At 46.5% G+C, this 24,069-nt stretch overlaps 1 protein-coding gene across 4 annotated transcripts in view; it reads right to left on the bottom strand.

The window, feature by feature from the left end:
• Positions 1-24,069, bottom strand: part of MCOLN1 (mucolipin TRP cation channel 1) — a 110,207-nt gene that overhangs the window by 45,468 nt on the left and 40,670 nt on the right. For all 4 annotated transcript variants that reach the window (XM_070741747.1, XM_070741749.1, XM_070741746.1 and 1 more), the window contains 2 exons: positions 11,651-11,747; positions 11,430-11,529 (listed from right to left, as the gene is read on the bottom strand). In XM_070741747.1, coding sequence (XP_070597848.1) covers positions 11,430-11,529; positions 11,651-11,747 — 197 coding nt within the window. The remainder of the gene's footprint in view (positions 1-11,429; positions 11,530-11,650; positions 11,748-24,069) is intronic.

Genomic DNA, 24,069 nt, shown 5'->3' with positions numbered 1-24,069 from the left:
CGGAGGTTTGAGTCAAAGTCTTTTGCATAGACTGGGTCGCCTGTTTTAAAAGTCCGTTCTGGTTCTTTTGTAGGCTTGTTTTTCCTTTCGGCATCCTCTGGGTAAATTCTGTCCAGCTGGGAACGGAGTTTCCACCCCATAAGAAGTTCTGCTGGACTTTTGTTTGTGCTGGCCGACGGGGTGATGTGCTGGTGTAACAGGAATTCGTCCAGATGTTGTTGCCAGTCTCCTGGTGTTGCCCGGTGCAAAGCTTCTTTTGTAAACCTCACCATGCGTTCCGTTCGGCCATTAGCGGCCAGAAAGTGAGGTGATGTCAATGCATGTCGGATGCCTCTTTTGGCCAGAAAGACCTCCATTTGTCTGGAGGTTAGTTGTGGACCGTTGTCCGAGACAAGCACGTCTGGTAGTCCATGTATTGTAAAAAGTCTCTGCAGCGCCTTTATTGTAGCTGCTGTTGTAGTTGAGGTCATTAAAACAACCTCCAGCCATTTAGAGTATGCATCGACCACAATGAGGAATGATTGTCCTGCTAGAGGTCCTGCAAAGTCTATATGTATGCAGGACCACGGTCCTTTTGCAGTCTCCCACTCCGTTGGTTTCGTCTTTGGTGGGTCTGGGCGAGTTTGTTGACACGGGTGGCATGTGGCTACCCAAGTTTCTATGTCCTGGTCTAAACCTGGCCACCAAAGGTGGCTCCTGGCCAGGCTTTTCATCTTTAGCATGCCTGGGTGACTCTGGTGTAACAATTTTAGTGCTTTTTTTTGTAGTTGTTTTAGGAATTACCACCCTGTCACCCCACAAAATGCAATCCCTTAATACATTCAATTCGTTTTGTCTATTTTTAAATATCTGGCATGTTTCTTTTGGGATTTCTCCAGGCCACCCTTTAAGTACCCATTGTCTGACTCGGGATAGTACGGGGTCTATTTCCGTCTCTCTGGCTATTTCCTTTGCCGTTATTAATGGGTTTTCTTGCAATTCAATCAGCAACATGTTGGATGCCGGGGCTGGGTCATTTACTAGTTCTGCCTGAGGGCACCTACTTAATGCATCTGCGTGTCCGATTTCCTTTCCCCCTCTATGCTTAAGTACATAATTATAAGCGGCTAGGAAGATTGTCCAACGGGTCATTCTCAGGGACAGAAATGTAGGGGTTTGTTTATCGCCTGCTAAAATGCCTAACAAGGGCTTGTGGTCCGTAATCAGTGTAAAAGAGCGGCCAAATAAATACCCATGGAAACGTTTAACACCTGCAACTAAGGCTAATGCTTCCTTATCTAATTGTGAGTAGTTTCTTTCCGCCGGTGACAGGGTTTTAGAATAAAATGCAATTGGGGCATCTGTCCCGTCTGGGAATGTGTGGCTGAGGACCGCTCCTATACCGAAGGGGGAGGCATCGCAGGTCAAGGTTACAGGCATGGTTATGTTATATTGAACGAGGACACTGTAGGAAGTTAATAATTTTTTAATACTTTGAAAGGCGTTGTGTTCGATGTGTCCCCACGTCCAGGCTGTGCCCTGCTTAAGAAGCCGGTGGAGAGGTTCTGCTACCATGACCTTCTGTTTAAGAAATATGGAGTAAAAATTTAGTAAACAAAGAAATGCCTGGAGTTCTGTTTTGTTTGTCAGTACTGGGGCATTCTTAATGGCCTGAACCTTCTCTTCTGTGGGGTGAATGCCGTGCTTATCTATAGTAAACCCTAGGAATTCAACGCTGGGAACTGCCCACGAGCATTTGTCCGCTTTTATGCGGAGGCCCGCTTCCTGAAATTTATTTAACACTGCTCGGATTCTTTCCCACAATTGGGGCCCCGATTGAGCCGAAATAAGCACGTCGTCGAAGTATGGCACCACCCCGGGAATTTTGTTCAATAAGTGCTCCATTAAGCTTTGAAAAATGCCGGGGGCAATTGCGACCCCGAATTGTAAGCGGGTACATTAGAATGCCCCCCCGGTGCGTTACTATTGTCTGTGCCTCTGCTGTTTCTTCTGACATGGTTAACTGTTGATATGCCTGAGCCAAATCGATTTTAGCAAAAATGGATCCGTTCCCTAACGTGTGCAACAAATGTTGCACTACCGGTATTGGATAGGCATTATGTTGCAGCGCTCTGTTAATTGTAGCTTTGTAGTCAGCGCATATTCTAACTGACCCGTCTGGCTTCAGAGGGAGGACAATTGGGGTTTCCCATTTGGCATGGTCTACTGGAATTAAAATCCCTTGGGCTATTAGTTTATCTTTCCCTGGGCTGACGAAGAGTTATAATTAATAGTTAGTGGAGAGTTACCTTTGCGGAATCCTGGGTGGAAACCGGTTGTTTGTTTGAAGTTTCTACAGTTGTAGGATGTGTTGGCGTTTGTGGCTTGCTGCGGCTGGCATTGCCAGGGTTGGGAAAAGTCCCCGAGGAGAGATGTTCTGCAGACGTCCGCGATGTGGCCTTTCCTTTGGCAGCGTCGGCAGATGGCGTCTCTGAAGGGGCATCTTGAGCATGCATGAGAACCGTTGCAGCCAAAACATGGTGTAAAAGATCGTCGGGAAGACCTCCCCTCCCCTCACCGCAATCTGGGACGGTGTGGCTTTGCACGCCTTCAACAAATTAGTGCATGGGGGGGTCTTGAAATGCCCGCACAGTTTAAAGGAAACATTGGGTGTGTGATGAGGATTTTAGAGATGATTAGGTGGGGCATGGGCAAGAAAAGTTGGGAAATACAGCTTTAAATAATTATTGAAATTTTGGAATGTTATAAGAGCTGTATAATTATCATTGTTAAAGGTCCTTATATAAGACTATATAATTTATAAATTGGATTTTTTTGTTGTAGAGATTTTAGATAATTAGGGGTTCTTTTTTCTTCTTTATTGAATATTGGAAAGTTGGTAATGTTATTAACCAATAGATGGAAGTGTAGTGATGAGATTAGAATTTGTTTAAATATGGAAAATGAGTTTAAAATTGAGTAATATAGTTGAAAGAGAGATATGATATGGGAAAAGAGGTTGAAAATTTAGGGCATTTAGAAATGACAGAATACAAAAAGGACGAGTAAAGATATAAATTGAGGTAAGAGAGGAGCACAGCCTAAAATTACGAGAGATAAGCTATAGAGATTGATTTGGAAGAAAATTGAAAATTAAAGGTGGTAGACCCAGGTGACAAAAATGGGAGGAAAGGAGGCATCACTAGAATAACAGTAGATATACCGAGAAGAATGTGTGTGTGTGCGTGTTTGTGTGTGTGTGTGTGTTCTGTCAAATCACCCAGGTATATCCAAATATGGGAGGAGCTTAATGCTTCCTTTTGCCTTAGATACTGTAGCCTAGAGGTTAATTCTCTGCCTTAAAAGGCAAAGGCTGCAAGTTCAAATCCCAGAGGGTATGGCTAGCTAATGAGGCCACAACAAGGCTGAAATAGATCTATACTAGTCTCCCTTCCTTTTCAAATTCAGCAAAAATACGTTACACATATAATATAGTTTTTCGGCTATTAAAAAAAATAATTAACTGCCTTGGAAATGGCCTTGGGTTGAGCCGAGAGGCAAAAGGAAGCATTAAGCTCCTCCAATATTTGGATATACCAGGGTGATTCGACAGAAAAAACATATAACACTTCCCTGGTACAAAGCTGAGGGGATTAAATACTATACTATACTAATCTCCCTTCATTTTCAAATTCAGCAAAAACATGTTACACACACACACACACACACACATGGATAAGGGAAAAGATATAATTTTAAGAATAGCATCGATGTTTGTATGAAGTTTGGGTTGATTGATCTGAATTGATCATCTGTTATCTATAAAATGAATTAGAGGTACTCAGGGAAGGATAAGAGGGAGGAAGAGGAAGTAGAAAGGGAGAGAGGGAAGTAGGAAAGAGGGAGAGAGGGAGAAAGAAGGTAGAGAGAAGAGAGGGAGATAGAGGAAGGGGAGTAGTATGAAATATAAAAGGAAAACAGATGAGAGATAAAAATGCATTTTGGATAGAAATGTATAAATATGTATGTTTTGATACTATGTATGTCTATGTAAAGATGGTGAAAAAAAATCTTATATGCATATATGTATAATGTATATGTATACATAGTGTGTGTGTGTGTAAGTTTTGGTGTGTTCGGGTCTTTTCCCATGTAAGATCTAGAGTGTCTTTGCAACATTTCGACGAGATTACACTCGTCATCTTCAGGCTGGTGTTTTGGGCTTTGCGCTGCTTCAAATAAAGCGCAGATGGAGCTGCCATTTTTCTATAAATAGTGGTGGGGTGGTGCAAGAGGGTTGGATGGCTGTGTTGTAACATTTGATTGGTTGATGGAGTCAATTTTAGTTCATTGATTGACTTGATGGAGTTGTGGTTGTGATTCATTTGTTGACTATGGCTAGTTTCCAGATGTCTGGTAGGCAGGAAGTATCATCCCATTTGTTCATGTTAAGGGGGTATTTCTCTATTTTGATGGCTTTCATAATTATTTTGTATAAGTGTTCAGTTTTGGAGATTAATTTAGTTCTTTCAAAATCAATTTCAATTTCATGTCCTGTTGTTTTAATGTGCTGGAAAAGGGAGGAATATTTTTCTTCTTTTCTGACTGCATTTTTGTGTTCTGAGATGCAAGCATTTATTCTCCTATTAGTTTGTCCAATGAATGTGTTTGTCACCCAAGCAAGTGAGATGGGCACAGTACTATAGGTGGTTCAACTTTAAACTGTAGCACATCCCTGCGGGGAAAAACCTATTGGTGACATGTTGTCCAGGAAACCGCAGTATGATAGCCAAAAAAGAGTTCCACTCCATGAGTCCCACCTCATCACAAGAAGCAGCAGGAACTCCCCCCACTCAAAAGGGGAACTGGTATCCCCTGTCCTCACTAGAGGCCAGGCCCGACGGTCAAGAGGCTGAGGCTAGGGAGAATGGACTGAGAAATTTAAAGCAGCTCTGCCTAAAGATCCCCAGTTTAATGATAACAAGGACATCCTAACCATGAGAGAAGGGTTGGCATAGAAGAGGTCCAAGTTATATGTGTCTGCCAGCCTCAGATTGCAAGTGTTCAAGCAGATCCACGACACCAAACTGGGAGGACGCTTTGGGTTTCTGAAAATGCTTCACTTGACCTGGAGATAATTTTGGTGGTCAAAAATGAAATCAGAGGTGGAGGACTACATGAGGAGCTGTGCTACCTGCACCACCAAGAAACACCCGCCAGGAAAGCCACCCGGACTCCTACAGCAGGTGGCTGATCCTAGTAAACCCTGGGAAGAGATCACGATAGATGTCATAGTGGAACTCCTGACAGCAAGGGCAAAACTGTGATCTGGACGGTCATTGACTTGTTCTCCAACAAGACCATTTTGTTGCTTGCTCTGGACTGCCATCTGCGAGGTACTTAGCAAAGTTGTTCATCAAGCACATCTACTGCTTGCATGGGGTGCCCAAGAGGATCATATCCAATAGAGGTGCAGAGTTTATCTGCCAGGTTTTGGAGAGAGTTCATACGCGTGATGGTATCCACTCAAGGACTTAGCTCAGCTTTCAATCTGAGTACCAACAATGCAGCGGAATGAGCCAACGCGATAGTGGAGCAGTACCTCTGTTGTTATGTTGCTTACCAACAAGATGACTGGGTGGAGCTGCTGCCATTTGCATAAGTAGTGTATAACAACTCTGTTCATAGCAGCACCGGGTTAACCCCTTTTCAAGTCACTAGTGACCAAGAGTTCATTCCCATGCTGGAACTACCCACAGAAGCACCCATTTCCATGTTCCTGGCTGAATGGATGAAAACCTTAAAGAAAGGATGGGAAAACACCAAAAGACTGATGCTGCCAAAGCCTACAAGAAGCAAGGTGACAAGCATCGATTGCTCCAACCCACTTTTTGAGTGGGAGATAAAGTTTTCCTATCCACAAAATATCTCCAATTGAGATTGCCCAGCAAAAAGCTAGGGCCAAAATTCTTAGGGCTCTTCCCTATAGTCAAAATAATAAACCCGGTCACTATACAGCTTGCATTGCCCAGAATATTGGTGAAAATCCACCCAGTATTCCATTGCAGCTTACTAAAACCAGTGACAAGACCTGAATTAAGGCCACAAACCCTACCACCACCTCCCCTCCCCTTGTAATATAAGGAGATTATAACATTATGATGTGAAAAAATTATTAGGCCCCCAAGTATTTAAAGGCCAGTTACAATATCTCATTCATTGGAAGGGGTACCCTTTGTCTGAATCCACATAAGTAAAAAATTGGAAAGTAAAAGCGGACAAATTAGTTAAACAATTCCATGACAAATACCCAGATAAGCCCAAGGGTCCCTCTGGGGGAGGGAAGGGTGGGTAAACCAGTCAACCCCTTGTGATCTCTCTCTTTCCACCACAGGATACATTTTTTCCACCGCAGGATACATTTTTTTTCTTCAGGGGAGGCCGCATGCAAGCTGGTGCAGACTGCTTGCCACACTATCTGTAGAAGTCCTGATATCTATGAGAACTTGGGAGGGGTGATTTCATGAGGGAGTAGATGCAGCCACAAAGCATTCTTTTGAGAAGTTCAAGGCCATCACATGTCCACCACCTGGGCAGAAGCAGGAGGAGTTGCCACACTGGCACAACCTGAGTGGGCAACGTGACAAGTTGTGGGTGGGGGGCAAGGCATGTGAACTTTCAACTGGGTGGGAAGCTCAGATTTGGATTCCCCAGTGTAGGTGCCAGGGTGGCTCTGGAAATAAATTAGAACTTTGAGGAATGCCTTGACTTGAACTCTGATTTAAATATGGATGTTACCTGGAACTTTGACAGTGAGTGAGTGTGTGTGTGTATTACAAAAGCTTTTGACCTAGTTAGCAGGGATGGCCTTTATAAAATCCTTCCCAACATCAGCTCCTCAACATCATCAGGTCATCTCATAAGGAAATGAAGAGCACAGTTGTTTTTGATGGCTTAACATCAGTGTCAGGCTGAAGCCAGAATGCTTGGAAGTTTTGGCCTGCCACATTATGCTATATTCTTTTGGAATGCTTCTGCTGTGGAAAGAGGGGAGGAACAGTTGCATAAGGAGTTAGAGGTAGACAAAATAATTTTGTTTTAGTTTCAAGGTCATCTTTTGGCAGCACCGGATCGGAAGGAGATGGACATGTATGGAACTGGTGGCAGAAGATTAGTGGTCCATGTGATGAACTTGTGGGTGTGGGACAGGGGAATGAACTGTAACCTGGAAGTAGAAATCCTGGGGAAATCAGATCCGGGTTTCCCCAGAGGCATACCAATATGGCTCTAAGAATAAATTGGTACTTTGAGGAAGTATTTGTCTTGAACTCTGATTTAAATTTAAATGTTTGTTGGAATGCTGACAATCACATTCCTTTGACATTCGAGGTGGAATAAAACAGGGCTGTGTCCTTGCGCCAACTCTATTAGGGATCTTTTTTGCTATCATGTTGAAGCATGCTTTTGGAACTGTAACAGAAGGAGTCTACCCCCGGACCAGATCAGAAGGAGTCTACCCCCGGACCAGATCAGACGGAAAACTCTTTAACCTCTCTAGATTGAGAGAAAAGTCTAAAGTCCAGCTAAAATACTTACGGGATTTCCTCTTTGCTGCCGATGCTGCTGTTACTGCTCATTCTGCTGAAAACCTTCAATGATTCATTGACTGTTTTAGCAAGGCCTGCCAAGGTAATCCAAGATTTTGGATTAACAATCAGCCTGAAAAAAACGCAAGTCATTGGTCAGGAGGTGGATTCACCTCCCCATATTACAATCTTTGCACAAGAATTGGAGGTTGTCCATGACTTTGTGTATCTTGCCTCAATCATTGCTGACATTCTCTCTCTAGATGCTGAGCTGAATAAACGTATTGGTAAAACAGCCACCACATTCTTTAGATTCACAAAGAGAGTATGGCTTAATAAGAAGCTGACAGTACATACAAAAATCCAGGTTTATAGAGCCTGTGTCCTGAGCACACTCTTTTATTGCAGTGAGTCTTGGACCCTTTACGCACGGCAAAAGAGAAATTTGAAAGTTCCATATGCTTTCCTTAAGCTGTTCCGAGGTTTTGGAGAAAGGCGGCATACAAATTTAATAAATAATAATAATAATACGCACTGTCTCCGTAGTATCCTTGGCATCACCTGGCATGACAAAGTTCCAAATAGCAGAGTCTTGAAATGTGCTGGAATTTCTAGCATGTATACACTATTGAAAAAGCGATGTCTTCACTGGATTGGTCATGTTGTGAAAATGGATGATAGGCGGATTCCGAAAGATCTCCTGTATGGTGAATTAATGCAGGGAAAGCACCCCAGAGGGAGACCACATCTGCAATATAAGGATATCTGTAAGAGGGATTTGATTATGTTCATCCATTGTGTTCAAAGAGGACCTTGACATCTAATGGGTTGTGGGCTGTACGCAATGTATCTGCAGGTGACTGGTTAGAACTATATGGGCACAAAATGTTCTGCCACATGTTGGGCAGACATGTGTGGGCACCACTGTCGCAACTTTTGCAGATCTGGCTTTGCGGGGTGCTCGCTTCTCTTCTGTTATGTCTGCCAGCCTTGGTGGATCAGCATGCACCATGTTGGTCGATCTTGTGCCAGGGTTTCCTAGGAGGTGGTGTTGATATCAAGGGAGTTGAAGGAGGCTTTCAACGTATCTTTATATTGCTTCCTTTGTCCCCCATGCATTCGCTTTCCTTTAGACAGCTCACCATAGAGGAGCTGTTTAGGGATGCGATGGTCTGGCATTCTAAACAACATGGCCTGTCCAGTGTATCTGGGCTTTGATCAGCAGGGTGGGAATTGATGGCAGGCCTGCTCTGGAGACGACCTCAGTGTCAGGCACCTTATCTTGCCACTGGATCCTCAGAATTCTATGGAGGCAGGTCATGTGGAAGTGGTTCAATTGCCTAGCATGTCTCCTGTATACAGGTCCAAGTCTCATTGGCATACAGCAGGATAGTTAGCACTAATGCTCAGTAGACTTTGAGTTTTGTAGCAAGGCTTATTCCATGTCGGTTCCACATGTTGGTCATTAGTCTGCCAAATGCAGAGTTTGCCTTGGTGATTCTGCAATATAAGGAAATATGTAGGAGGTATTTAGAGGCCTTGGGAATGGACATTAACAGCTGGGAAACCTTGACTTCTAATCATTCAGCTTGAAGGCTAAAGACGAAGCATGGCCTTCTCCATTTCGATGAGACACTTGTACGGCAGGCCGAGGCAAAGTGGTAATCCCAGAACCAGTGAAATCGGCCCTCAATGTGGGAAGGATTGCCATATTTGGATTGGCCTTTTTAGCCACATTAGGAACTGTTTCTAGGAACTCTTTCCAGACCACAATACCATAGTCTTTCGACATTGAAGGTTTCCACTGATGATGATGTGTTTGTGTTTGTGTGTGTGTGTGTATGTGTGTGTACATTACACATATATATTATAGTTTATCAGCTATAAGTTTAACTGCCTTGGATATGGCCCCTTAGAGAGGCAGAGAGGCAAAAAGGAAGCTGTATGCTCTTCCCATATTTGGGTATATCATGGCGATTCGACAGAAAAAAGAAAAACAAAAAGAAAAAGATATAACTCTTCCCTGATACAAAGCTAAGAGGAGCAAAGCCTGTGGTCTAGAGCAGTGATTCTCAACCTTTTATGAGCCGCGACACATTTTTTACATTTAGAAAATCCTGGGGCACACCACCAACCAAAATGACACAGAATGACACTCTAAGACACTCTCATCTCCTTTTCCATCCCTGTCCTCCCCACCTTGTGTGTGTGTGTGTATACACTCCTAAACAATTTCCAAAAACAAGTGAGGGCTGGGGATTTTCTCTCTCTTATTATTTCCAAAGACAGGTGAGGGCTGGGTTTTTTTCTCTCTTATTCTTTCGGTGCTTTTTATCATGTGCTTTAAATCAAGAGTCACTTCTCTCTCTCTCTTTTGTTTCTCCCTCTTTCCTCTCATTCTCTGTCTCAGTCATTTTCTCATTTCTCTTTTTTTCTCCCCTTTTTTCTCTCATTTCTCTCTCTCTCTCCCTTCCTCTCCTTTTCCCTCTCTCTTGCTTTCTTTCGCTTTCTCTCTCTCTGTTTCTCTCTCTCTCTTGCTTTCTTTCTCTCTCCCCCTCTCTTTTTTCTCTTTCTCTTGCTCTCTCTCTCTCTTGCTATCTCTCTCTTCCGCTCTAATTGACTTATACAGCCATTAGAAACATCAAAGGGCCTGTTTCCTCTATCATCCAACAATACTGACAAAATCCCCACTTTTTTGGACCCTTATTTGAAACCTGGCCTCACTCTTCCATTTCCTAACAAACATTCCTGTTTTTTAATATTTTTGAACACAGTCTTATAACATCTTGTGTTATTTTTAAAAAAATGCTACTTATCGAAAAAAGAATCACTTTTACTGAACTTGTATCAAGGGTGCAGTTCAGAAATCACAGGCTGCCCGCAAACAGTTGAGGAGATATTTTCAATTCTTATATGAAGAGACACCAAAAGTAAAACAATATATTCTTAAAGAAGAGAATCTGCTCTTTCTAATGGTGCTAACTGGAAGAGGATTGAAGCTATCCCACAGGATCAAACAGGGCTAACTGGAAGAGGATTTTCTTCTTCTCAGATAGCCAAAAAAAACTACAGATAGTCAAAATTTGGCAAAAACCTATTAAGTATCAACTTTGAACTCTTATATTTTTTCAACAACTTGAAGGAAAGTGCTGCAAATTGGCAGTCCTCATTGCAGCTGTCTACTGAGTACACCTGTCAAAAATCAACCTGAAAGGCCAAGTAGTTTTTCAGGATTTTTTTGCAAAGTTTGAGCCTGAACCATGGAAAAAGTAAGAGGACTAGGTACATGGGGTTTTGCCAGTTTATAAATATAAAGCCTTACAATGTGTGCAGGTTCTTCAAATATCTCCAACATACTATTGAATCCGCCGCGTTTACAGCTTCTAGAAGTATGTCCAAAATGTCATTTTTGCCGACTCAGCATTTTGCAAACTTTATTTGAGGTCTCCTAGAACTCCCAATTTTTAGTCTTTTGAACTAAAATTTTGCACAGCATAGTTTTATAACATAAAGAAACTATGTGCTAAATGTCATCTAAATCTGAGATGGTAAGGTGGGGCTGATCTTTAAAATTGGTCCACTTCACACGGGATGACTCTGTAATATGAGCCACAATTCAATGAATAAGTGACAGTCCTAATCATTGGCATCAATGGGGGGATATAATGTACTGAGCAAGTAACCACAAATATGTTTAATAATTTCCTTTTTGAAAGAAAAGCATCAACAGGGATGTCCAGAAATGAAGCACTTCTAAATTATATAGTTTTATATTCATTACCCAAGTATGCTGTTGAGTACAATGCCCCTTATGAAATATGCTTATACTTGTGCCAAGTTCCTCCCCCTGTAACTCACTGATACCTTTGCCAGAGATACTTGGATTTTTGCATTCTTGAATGTCGACTTTGTTATCCAAACTAATCTTCACTCTGCCACTGTGTGCTTTATTGTCAAATATAATCTGGGGGAAAATGAAGAGAAGAAAAGAATAAAAACAACATCTTCAACTCTACTACTGTAAGTGAATGGGGAATTTGTGAACATGAATTGAGCAGCAAAGATAGGAGCACTAGGCTACTCACTGTTATAGAAAAAGTGTAGCAGTCTGGAATTTCATTGTTGATTATTGTTTGGATGTTGATGGCTTTTAGCTTGAAGTCAATTGTGACATTAATGAGCCTGCCAGAAACAATATGTGGAGAGTTAACTATATCACAATCTCCCACAATATTTCACAAGTACACAAATATAACAGAATGAGAAAAATTACTAGATCTCAACAATTGAAATTGTACAAAATATGAGACAATACTTGCGTCTAAATATGACAGACAGACAGACAAATATCTACAGTGGTGAAATAGAAAGCACATCTTTGAGTTCTATATTTTTACGTATCAGGACATAATCTGATATTCTTGTTTTGGTTTTCTTATTGTAAAGTAAATAATGTTATGGTGCAATATGTCATTTGTTGTTGTTCGTCTGAGGTTGTAGTTACCTTTTAACAACTGCAAAGGACCAGATTATTTTTACTACGTCCTAATACATAAAACTATTGAACTCAAAGAGGGTTGTTCTATCCCAGGTTTTTCAGATTGAAACAAATGGCTAAACCCCACAATTTAAGCTTTGAATTACACTCTTTATTTGAAAAAGCAACATTTACAAGCAGAATTCAGTCTTTAAAAGTTCATGAAATAGATTTCTCTGCTGCGAAGTTATCAGATAAGCTTCCGGGGAAGGTGCCAGCTTCAGGGCTAATGGCATTCCAGCAAGATAAAGCAGGAAATGAGTCATAGGTAGTGTTGGGCGAACCGAACTTGCATAGTTCGGGTTCGTACCGAATTTTACGGGTTTGGCATGCCGAACCCAAACCCAAACTTTTTAAAAAGTCTGTGTTCAGGTTTGGCGTTCAAATGAACTCCGCGATGCCCCAATCAACAGCCTTGTTGTAAGCAGGAAATGCAGGAACTGGCTGTGATTGGCCATGTGTCCTGCTGACCAGTGATTGGCCAGCTGGACGCATGGCTGAGATTGGTCCGGAGGGACACCTGACCTGCCTGTATAAAAGGCAGGACCATGCGGTCCATCGTCATTAAAAGAGCTATTAGTTAGTTAGGGACAGTGCTGTTGCTGCTGCTGACAGGGAGAGATAGGTTGGGGAGAGTTTTAAGACCACTTAGGCTGCATCTGGTGGCTGCTCCCACTGAAAGGGAGATTTCTCAACTGTGCAATTGTCTTCAAAAGGTCAGTTCAGCTAGGCATCCAAGGTAAAGAAAGAACAATACTTCTGTGGGCAGGGGGCAGTTCTTCTGTGCCCAAGTTGCAGTTCTCAAGTTTGCCAATTTGTTCCTGTGGGCACATACAGCTGACCATCCAGCCAAGGCAAAAAAAACCCCAATACTTGTGTGGGCAGGGGGCAGTTCTTCTGTGCCCAAGGGGCAGTTCTCAAGTGTGCCAATTTGTTCCTGTGGGCATAGCCACCTAGTCATCCACCCAAGGCAAAGAAAGAAAAAGACTTTTTTTTTTGCAGTTTCCCTGAATCTTGGGGTTTCTGCATTTCTCAAGTGTGCCATTTTATTCCTGTGGGCATAGCAGCCTAATCATCCATCCAAAGCAAAGAAAGAAAAAGACTTTTTGAGGTCCTGTTTCGCTGCATCTGTTGGCTGCCACTGAAAGGGGAACCCAATTTGCATAGTTCTGGTTCGGAATTTTATTTGAAAAAAAAATCGTGGGGAAAGTTCACGTCGCTGTGATAGATCTAGGCAGTCCAGAGTTTAAAAGGGGCTGGTCAGTCTTGCATTGCTGCTACTGACCTCTGGGTCAACGATAGACTTGTCCTACGTGGAGATTTGGTTGAAAAAGTTATTGTAGAAGTGATAAATCAAGGCTTTCCAGTAATTTAAACGGGGTGGTCAGTCTTGTATTGCTGCTACTGACCTATGGCACTTGTAATTTTGGGCCACTTTCTTTCTCTGCATTTCCTTTTTCTATCTAATAAAAAGCCACTAGTGCTCTCTGTCAATTTAATTTTGGGTCAAATTCTGGGAGTTGAAGTCCATTCATCTTAAATATGTAATGGTTGAGAAACATGAGACTACATTAATGAATCTACTTGTTAAACCTAATGTGATTTCAAAGCAGTAGCACCTTGTTTTGAGCTCTGGGATATTGGTAGATTTCTCAATGATAGACTTGTCCTACGTGCAGATTGGGTGGAAAAAGTTAATGTAGAAGTGATAAATCAGAGCTTTCCAGTAATTAAATTGAGGCGGTCAGTCTTGCATTGCTGCTACTGACCTCTGGGCCAACGATAGACTTGTCCTATGTGCAGATTGGGTTTGAAAAGTTCATGTATAAGTAACAAATCAAGCCATTCCAGTAATTAAAATGGGGTGGTGGTGGTGGTGTCAGTCTTATATTGCTGCTACTGACCTCTGGCACTTGTAATTTTGGGTCAACCACAGGGCCACTTTCTTTCTCTGCATTTCCTTTTTCTATCCAATAAAAAGCCACTAGTGATCTCTATCAATTTAATTTTGGGTCAAAGATGAGGCTACTTCCTTTCTCTGCATTTCCTTTTTCTATCTAATGAAAAGCCATTAGTGCTCTCTGTCAATTTAATTTTGGGTCAAAGACGGGGCTACTTACTTTCTCTGCATCTCCTTGGCCGTGGTGCTGGTGGTGGTGGTGGTGGAGCTGGTGCTGCAGGGGCAGGGAGAGGGTGTATAACATCTGCACCTCAAATCCCTATCTGTGGTGCAAGCAGGTGCCTGGGCTTGAGGCCTATATTGGCAGGCCCCAAAACTGCTTCCAGAGTGGTGAGGCAAGAAGTTGGAGATAATATGGCACGCAGCGCTACCAGTTCCAAGGTATTGCCTTCTACACATTCCACCTCAGCTGCGAGTTCAGAGCCCTCATCATCATCCCCCTTCAAAGCAGCAAGGCCATCTCAGCCAGAAGCAGTGGGATCTTTAATGCTCTTTTTTGACACTTCTAACTGGGATGCCATGGGCCATCCACCTGCCCCATCCCCAGTTGCTGACCTTGGGCTTCCGGATGCCTAACAGCTTCTGCTGGAGAATGAGGAGGTGTCCAGGGCATCATCGGGGAAGACCACAATGGAGGATGATGAGATCCAGATCCCCGCTTCTGCAGCTTACTGCAATGTTGAGGCTGAGAGGGAGGCTAGCGGGGAGGAGTGGGTGGAAGAAGATGCCAGGGGTGATGACGAGGTGCTAGATCCCACGTGGACTGAAGGCCGGCAGAGTTCAGAGGAGGAAGAGGCTGTGGTGGTCCCACAGTCCCAGGCAGCCAGCAGAAGAGGGAGAAGAGTGCAAACCCTCAGCATTCAGTCTGTTGGTACTACTGCCCACCGTGGCCAGGGACTGAGCGCACTACATGTGCCACAAAGAATCTCACCTGCATGGCACATTTTACTGTTTACAGATGACAAGACAAAGGTCATTTGCACACTCTGCCATCAGTCCCTGAAGCGAGGGAGGGGTGTTAATAATCTCAGCACCACCTGCATGACCAGGCACCTGAATACAAAACATGAGCTTCGTTGGCAGCAATACCTTCAAAGTATTCAAACGCCTGGGTCTTCCTCTTCTGCCCAGGCTGCCTCGGCCCCTGCCACCGCCTCCACAACAGCAAGGCCACCTGTCTCTCCCCAAAGGGACAATGTAGGATCACCACCAACACCACCTCCACCAAGAACAGCAGCAGCACCAGCACCAGCAGCAGTACCAGCACCCCCACCATCACCAAGCCTTTCTATACCGTCCCAGGGAAGCTTTCAGCTGTCCATCCCTCAAACTTTGGAGAGAAACCGGACGTTCGGCTCATCTCACCCACGAGCCCAGGCCCTGAATGCCAGCATTTCAAAGCTGCTGGCATTTGAAATGCTTCCCTACCGCCTGGTGGAGATGGAAAGTTTCAAAAATTTTATGGAAGTGGCTGTCCTACCATACGTCATTCCCAGCCACTACTACTTTTCACGCCAGGTCATCCCTGCCCTGCACCAACATGTATTGGAGAAAGTTAGGTGTGCACTGCAGAATGCTGTCAGTTCCCGCCTCCACATCACCACCGATACATGGAGTAGTAAACATGCCAGGGCCGGTACATCTCCCTCACTGCCCACTGGGTGAATGTAGTAGCGGCTAGGAATGATGCTGGAAGCAATTTAGCGCATATCCTTCCACCACCCAGGATTGCTGGACATCAGTCGGTGTCTCCTGTTGCTTCTTACTATTACTCAGCTTCCTCCTCTTCACCCTCCACATCCAGTAAGCGCAGCGCAGCAACCTCCCACTTGAGCATGGCCATGGGGAAATGGCAGCAGGCGGTGCTAAAACTCATCTGCTTGGGCGAGAGACCACACACTACCCAGGAGCTGAGTGGTTGCTGCCGCTGCACCTGAAGCCTGGGAAGATGGTGTGTGACAATGGGCGGAACCTTGTGGCAGCTTGGGCCGAGCGGGGTTGACACACATCCCTTGCCTGCCACATGTGCTCAGCTTGGTGGTGCAGAGGTTCCTGGCCCATTATCCATGCTGCTGAATAAAGTGCGTGCGGTGTGCGTGCACTTTCACTGTTCCCACCCTGCTGCTCCTCACCTATCTTCCCTGCAGAGAAACTTTGGCCTTCCCACCCACCGCCTCATCTGCGATTTGCCAACCAGGTAGAATTCCATGCTGCATATGCTTGAAAGGGTGTGTGAGCAGCAGCAGGCAATAGTGGAGTTCCAGCTTCAAAACATCCGGGTGAGTAGAATTGCAGACCAACAGCACTTTATCACCAATGACTGGGCCTCCATGAGGGACATTTGTGCCATGCTGCAGTGCTTCCAGTATGCCACTGATATGGTCAGCACTGATAATGCCATCATCAGTGCTACCATCCCCATCCTTTGCCTACTGGAAAAACCCCTTCAGGCCGTGACGGAGGATGTGGCACAGGAGGAAGCAGAGGAGGAGGAGGAAGGCCCATTTTCCCAGGCAGCAGGAGGGCGCATCCATGGCTCGCAGGGTGGGTGGCTGGGCCAACAGCAGCCAGGTACTCCGCTGTCCAGCCAGCGTAGAGTTTTGGGGGAGGAGGAGGAGGAGGAGGACTTGCAGCAGGGCGGCCCCCAGTGCAGATCACGGGCATCAATGGAGTATAGCTGGACGGAGGAGCAGGAGGAAGAGGAGGAGGAGGAGAGACATGTCACTGACAACCTGTGAGCCCAATCATGGGTACTGGTGGTGAGTGTAACTCTGGCCCTGGGCTCAGGTTGCTGCTGCTGAATGCCAGGTCGGTAGTAAATAAAGCTCTCCTCATCCGGGATTTGATCCTGGATGAGGAGGCCGACCTGGCATGTATTACTGAAACCTGGCTGGGCCCAGAGGGAGGTGTTCCTCTCTCTGAAATTTGCCCAGCTGTGTTTCAGATATGGCATCAACCTCGACCCCAGGGAAGGGGGGGAGAAGTGGCTATTGTAGCCAGGGAGAGCCTTTGCCTGCGTAGACTCATTGCTCCGGAAATTGCGGGTTGCGAGTCTCTCTTGATGAAGTTGGACTTAGGGATTCAGGTGGGCTTATTTCTCACGTACCTGCCTCCCAGCTGCGTGTCAAAAGCCCTGCCTGTGCTACTCGAGGAGGTAGCCGGGTTGGCGGTGGAGTTTCCCAGACTCATCGTCCTGGGGGACTTCAACCTGCCGTCACTCGGCGAAACCTCTGGGTTGGCACAGAAGTTCATGGCCACCATGACAGCCGTGGACCTGACTCAAGTAGTACAGGGTCCGACTCACGAGGGAGGGCACGCACATGACATGGTATTCCTTTCCGAGCAATTGAGTAATGGTCTGAGACTAAGGGGCTTAGAAGTATTGCCTTTGTCATGGTCAGACCATTTTCTACTATGGCTTGACTTCCTGGCTCCAATCCTCCCCCGCAGGGAGGCGGAACCAATGAAGATGTTCCGCCCCAGACGCCTGATGGACCCAGAGGGCTTTCAGACGGCGCTTGGGGTTATTCCAGAGGCACTCGTCCACAGTTCGGCGGAGTCTCTCGCAGAGGCCTGGAACAGGGCTGCGGCGGAGGCTCTTGACCGGATTGCGCCTTTGCGACCTCTCCGTGGCGTTATACCCCGTAGAGCCCCATGGTTCAACGAGGAGCTCCGGGACTTGAAACGCCAAAAGAGACGTCTAGAGAAGCGATGGAGGAAGAGTAGGTCTGAATCCGATTGAACACTTGTAAGAGCTTTTATTAAGACTTACAAAGTGGCGCTCAAGGCGGCAAGATGCGCGTATCATGCCGCCTTGATTGCATCAGCGGAATCCCACCCGGCCGCTCTGTTTAGGGTGACCCGCTCCCTTCTTAACCAGGGGGGAGTTGGGGAGCCCTTGCAGAGTAGTGCCGAGGATTTTAACACATTTTTCGCTGATAAAGTCGCTCAGATCCGGGCCGACCTCGACTCCAATTGTAAAACAGAGTCGATTGACAATGAGTCAGTCGAGGTGACTGGGGCACGTATTTGTCCACCTGTCTGGGAAGAGTTTGATCTGGTGACACCTGATGAAGTGGACAAGGCCATTGGAGCTGTGAGTTCCGCCACCTGTTTACTGGACCGTGTCCCTCCTGGTTGGTTTCGGCCAGCAGGGAGGTGACACGGAGCTGGGCCCAGGAGATTACCAACGCTTCCTTGGGGAGGGGAGTTTTTCCATCACTCTATAAAGAAGCGCTCGTGCGCCCCCTCCTCAAGAAGCCCTCTCTGGACCCAGCCGTGCTTAATAACTATCGTCCAGTCTCCAACCTTCCCTTTATGGGGAAGGTTGTTGAGAAGGTGGTGGCACTCCAGCTCCAGCGATCCTTGGAAGAAGCCGATTATCTAGGTCCCCAGCAGTTGGGTTTCAGGCCCGGTTACAACACGGAAACCGCTTCGGTCGCGTTGATGATCTCTGGCGGGCCCGGGACAGGGGTTTATCCTCTGTCCTGGTGCTCCTTGACCTCTCAGCGGCTTTCGATACCATCGACCATGGTATCCTTCTGCACCGGCTGGAGGGGTTGGGGGTGGGAGGCACTGTTCTCCAGTGGTTCTCCTCCTACCTCTCTGGCTGGTCGCAGTCGGTGTTAGTGGGGGTTCAGAGGTTGACTCCTAGGTTTCTCCCTTGTGGGGTGCCTCAGGGGTCGGTCCTCTCCCCCCTGCTATTCAACATCTACATGAAACCGCTGGGCGAGATCATCCAAGGACATGGGGTGAGGTATCATCAATATGCGGATGATACCCAGCTTTACATCTCCACCCCATGCCCAGTCAACGAAGCGGTGGAAGTGATGTGCCGGTGCCTGGAGGCTGTTGGGGCCTGGATGGGTGTCAACAGACTCAAGCTCAACCCGGATAAGACGGAGTGGCTGTGGGTTTTGCCTCCCAAGGACAATCCCATCTGTCCGTCCATCACCCTGGGGGGGGGGGGAATTATTGACCTCCTCAGAGAGGGTCCGCAACTTGGGCGTCCTCCTCGATCCACAGCTCACATTAGAAAAACATCTCTCAGCTGTGGCGAGGGGGGCGTTTGCCCAGGTTCGCCTGGTGCACCAGTTGCGGCCCTATCTGGACCGGGACTCATTGCTCACAGTCACTCATGCCCTCATCACTTCGAGGTTCGACTACTGTAATGCTCTCTACATGGGGCTACCTTTGAAAAGTGTTTGGAAACTTCAGATCGTGCAGAATGCAGCTGCGAGAGCAGTCATGGGCTTACCTAGGTATGCCCATGTTTCACCATCACTCCGCAGCCTGCATTGGCTGCCGATCAGTTTCCGGTCACAATTCAAAGTGTTGGTTATGACCTTTAAAGCCCTTCATGGCATTGGACCAGAATATCTCCGAGACCGCCTCCTGCCGCACGAATCCCAGCGACCGATTAGGTCCCACAGAGTGGGCCTTCTCCGGGTCCCGTCAACTAAACAATGTTGGTTGGCGGGCCCCAGGGGAAGAGCCTTCTCTGTGGCGGCACCGGCCCTCTGGAACCAACTCCCCCCGGAGATTAGAACTGCCCCTACTCTTCCTGCCTTCCGTAAACTCCTTAAAACCCACCTTTGTCGTCAGGCATGGGGGAACTGAAACATCTCCCCCTGGGCATGTTTAATTTATATATGGTATGCTTGTCTGTATGTCTGTTAGTATATGGGGTCTTTTTAAAATCTTTAAATATTTTAAATTTGTCAGATTATTTATGATTTGTTCCACGTGTTGTGAGCCGCCCCGAGTCTTCGGAGAGGGGCGGCATACAAATCTAAGTAATAAATAAATAAATAAATAAAACCCTCTCCTTGATTCAGGGCAGCCTGGCTCACATGAGCCACTACATGCTCCAGAGCCTGCGCAATGACCCCAGGGTAGCCCGCATCATCACCTCTGCCAGTTACTGGGTGGCCACCCTGCTGGATCCCCGTTATAAGGACAACATCACCTCCTTGATCCTAGCACTCAAGCGGGAGCGCAAAATGAGAGAGTACAAGTGTGCGCTCGTGGACGCACTATGACAGAGTTCTCACAGGAATTGGAGGACTCAGTGGTGGCATGCGGAGTAGGAGTAGGACGCAGTCGCCAACGCAGCAGGGACACTGGCAGCACCTCACAGGGGAGGGTGAACATGGCCACAATGTTGGAAAACCTATTCCATTGTCCCACACAAACCCCACCATCGGATGTGATGGCCCATAATACCAGAAGGCAGAACGTGACACGCATAGTGGATGACTACCTGTCCACGCGTCTCATGGTACTTAGTGATGACTCCACCCCCGTCAATTTTTGGGTAGGTAAATTGGACATGTGGCCAGAGCTTGCCCTCTATGCCCTGGAAGTGCTGGCCTGCCCTGTGGCAAGTGTCCTGTCCAAGCATGTGTTCAGCAACGCAGGAGGGGTCATCACTGACAAAAGGATCCGCCTATCCACAGACAACGTGGACATATTTACATTCCTTAAAATGAACTAGGCGTGGATCCCACGCGACTTGGCTGTGCCACCACCTGAGTGAGTGGTTAGAGTGTTTGCTACCACCACCACCACCACCTTGCCTCCCCCGAGGTTTAAAATTCATGTATGTATGTATGTATGTATGTATGTATGTATGTATGTATGTATATATATATATATATATACATTCAGGTTCATTTTTATGAAAATATTTGTGTGTGTTCAGTGTTCAAATCCTGTCAATGGTATAACTGTACAGCTGGCGACGAAAACAATTATTTTTGGCACATATGGTTTCTGAGAGCCTAAATGCATGTTTCTTCTAAGGGGTGTCACTTTGGGAAAAGCTGAGATATCCAGGTTTAGTTTTATGGAGATATTTGTGTGTGTTCTGTTTTCGAATTCTGTCAATGGTATAACTGCGCAGCTGGCCACGAAAACACTTATTTTTGGCACATATGGTTTCTGAGAGACTAAATGCATGTTTCTTCCAAGTGGTGTCACCTTGGGAAAAGCTGAGATATCCAGGTTTATTTTTATGGAGATATTTGTGTGTGTTCCGTGTTCGAATCCTGTCAATGGTATAACTGCGCAGCTGGCCACGAAAGAACCGTTGTACCTACCTGAACGGTCTTCTCAGTGCTCTGGAAGGAGAGTCCATTATGGGTTGTTAACCAATCCTATTGGTAGAGACTGAGTTAATTTAAATAATTAATTAACTGGCACCGCCCCCTTAGCAGCCCCCATGAGCCAGTTTTAAAAACGAAGACAATGTAAAAATCAGAAAATTTTATTAACTTCATAACCAAATATAAACTTTAACAGTCCCAGCACTCCGGCGACCTGGCCAAACACCATGCCGGGTGGGTATGGACTCTCCTTCCAGAGCACTGAGAAGACCGTTCAGGTAGGTACAACGGTTCTTCTCCATTGACTCTGGAAGGAGAGTCCATCATGGGATATACCACAGATCAAATCCCCTGGGAGGGAAAAGGCTGGGCCAAGGTCGTTGGAGTGACACACACTCGTTGCAAGACACGCCTGCCAAATGAAGCCTCTGCCGAAGCCAATGAGTCCAATCTGTAATGGCGTATAAAGGTAGACGATGAGGCCCAAGTAGCGGCACGACAGATATCCTCTAAGGAAGCTTGCGTTGACCAAGCCGTCGAAGTAGCCGCACTTCTGGTGGAATGGGCCACGACTCCAGTGGGAGGAGATTGAGATCTCGATGTATAAGCCTCCGCAATGCAATCTTTAATCCATCGACTAAGGGATTGCGAAGAAACTCCAAGACCCATCGTGGCCTGAGCAAACGAAATAAAGAGTCTTTCAGTTTTTCGAAAAGATGCCGTCCTCCTGATATAGAGCTTCAAAGCCCTTCGGACATCAATCTTGTGCCAACGAAGTTCAGAAGGATGTTGACCATGTGTGCAGAAGTCCGGTAAAACCAGTTCTTGCCTTCTGTGAAAATCTGTATTCACCTTCGGGATAAACGAAGGGTCCAACCACAGCACCACTCTGTCCGGATGGAACACACATAACTCCGGCCTGACAGACAGCGTTGACAACTCAGAGACTCTGCGGGCAGATGTAATCGCCACCAAAAACAATGTCTTTATTGATAAGAGTCTATATGAAATCGACCTCATGGGCTCAAAGGGAGGTCCCGTGAGGGCACGTAATACTAGGGTGAGATCCCATGTCGGGAATCTCTTCACCGGAGGAGCGTGCTTGTTAATAGCTCCTTTGATGAAATCTCTCACCCATGGATGTTGAGCCAAAGATCTAAAGTCTGACACTCGGACTATAGTTGACAGGGCCGCCACCTGCCTTTTTAAGGTGTTGGGGGCTAAACCCCGCCCAATGCCAGATTGGAGAAATTCAAGGATTGCAATTAGCGAGGCTTGCTTTGGATCACAATGACGGGCCGAACAAAATCTGCAGAAGGCTGCCCATGTTGCCTGGTATATCCGCACTGTCGATGGTCGACGAGCTGCCTGCATAGTCGCAATGACCGTGTCCGGTAGATGATGTTGCGTTAGTCGCTCCCGCTCACACGCCAAGCGGCTAATTGGAACCATTGAGGCTCCGGGTGACAAATGGAGCCCTGAGTGAGAGAGACCAGGCGATCCGGAATCCTCCAAGGAGGGGAGACTGAGAGAGCTACCAGGTCCGCGAACCACGGCCGGCGGGGCCAATATGGCGCCACTATGATGACCTCGGCCCTCTCCCGGATTATTTTGTCCAGCACCCGTTGTAGTAGACACGTTGGGGGGAATGCATACAGCAGACCCTTGGGCCATGGAGACAAGAGGGCGTTGACTTTTTCTGCCCTCGGCGTTGGAAACCGGGAATAAAACCTCAATAACTGTGTGTTGTCCTGAGATGCAAACAGGTCCACCAGAGGAGTCCCGAAACGTTGACTTAGCAGATGAAATACTCCGGGATCCAGTCTCCACTCTCCGGGGTCCAGGGTAGACCTGCTCAGCCAGTCCGCCTGAACATTACTGGTCCCGGCTATATGCTCCGCCGACAGTGAGGCTAGACGGGTTTCCGCCCAGTTGAACAGGGCCGCCGATTCGCCCATCAAGCGAAGAGACTTCGTTCCCCCTTGATGATTCAAGTGGGCCCTGGTAGCGACATTGTCGGTTAAGACCAACACATGTTTGCCCAGAACCCAAGGGAGGAAGGCCTGAAGAGCCAGAAAGACATCCCTGTGCTCCAAATAGTTGATGTTGATTGGGCTCAGATCTTCCGGAGACCAAAGGCCCTGGGCCATGTGTAGCCCCATGTGGGCCCCCCAACCGGACAGACTGGCATCCGTTGTGAGGATTAGGCGGTCCCGGTTGCAGAAGAGAGACCCGTTGCCCAAGGCAGGGGAAATAGATCACCTCAAAGAGACCTTGACCGAAGAAGGGAGTCGGACTAATCTTTGTGAGTGACTCAGTTTGGCCTTCTGCCATGGCAAAAGGAACCATTGAAGGACCCTGAGATGATGACGGGCCCAAGGCAGAATTCCGATAGTTGAAACAAGTGTGCCCAGGAGCTTGGACAGGAATGCGAGAGACACACGTTGCTGGTGTCGAAGATGCAAGATCAACTGTTGGATGTTTGCCATCCTTTCCGGAGATAAAGTCACAGTGCCTGTCGAGGTGTCTATCACGGAACCCAGGTGTAACAGCCTGGCTGTTGGAAGAAGATGACTTTTTTCCTCGTTGATCGTGAACCCATGGGATTCCAACGTCTGTCTGGTGACCGCCAAATCTGCCCGCGCCCTCTGAGAGGATCTGGACAGGATAATGAGATCGTCCAGGTAGGCTAGCACCCGAATTCCCTGGGATCTGACATGTGCCGTCAATACGTCGAGCAGCTTTGTAAAAGTGCGAGGGGCCGAAGACAGGCCGAACGGCATTGCCCTGTACTGGTAGTGTGAGCCTTCCAGGGTGAACCGGAGAAATCTCCGATGAGACTGCAGGATTGGCACATGCAAGTAGGCCTCTTTTAAGTCTATAGATGTTAATAGATCCTGC

The sequence above is a fragment of the Erythrolamprus reginae genome, chromosome 2 (genome assembly GCF_031021105.1).
Source record: "Erythrolamprus reginae isolate rEryReg1 chromosome 2, rEryReg1.hap1, whole genome shotgun sequence".
NCBI classification, from domain to species: Eukaryota; Metazoa; Chordata; class Lepidosauria; order Squamata; family Dipsadidae; genus Erythrolamprus; species Erythrolamprus reginae.
Note: the sequence above shows the minus strand (reverse complement) of the source record. Positions and strands in the feature narration are given on the sequence as shown.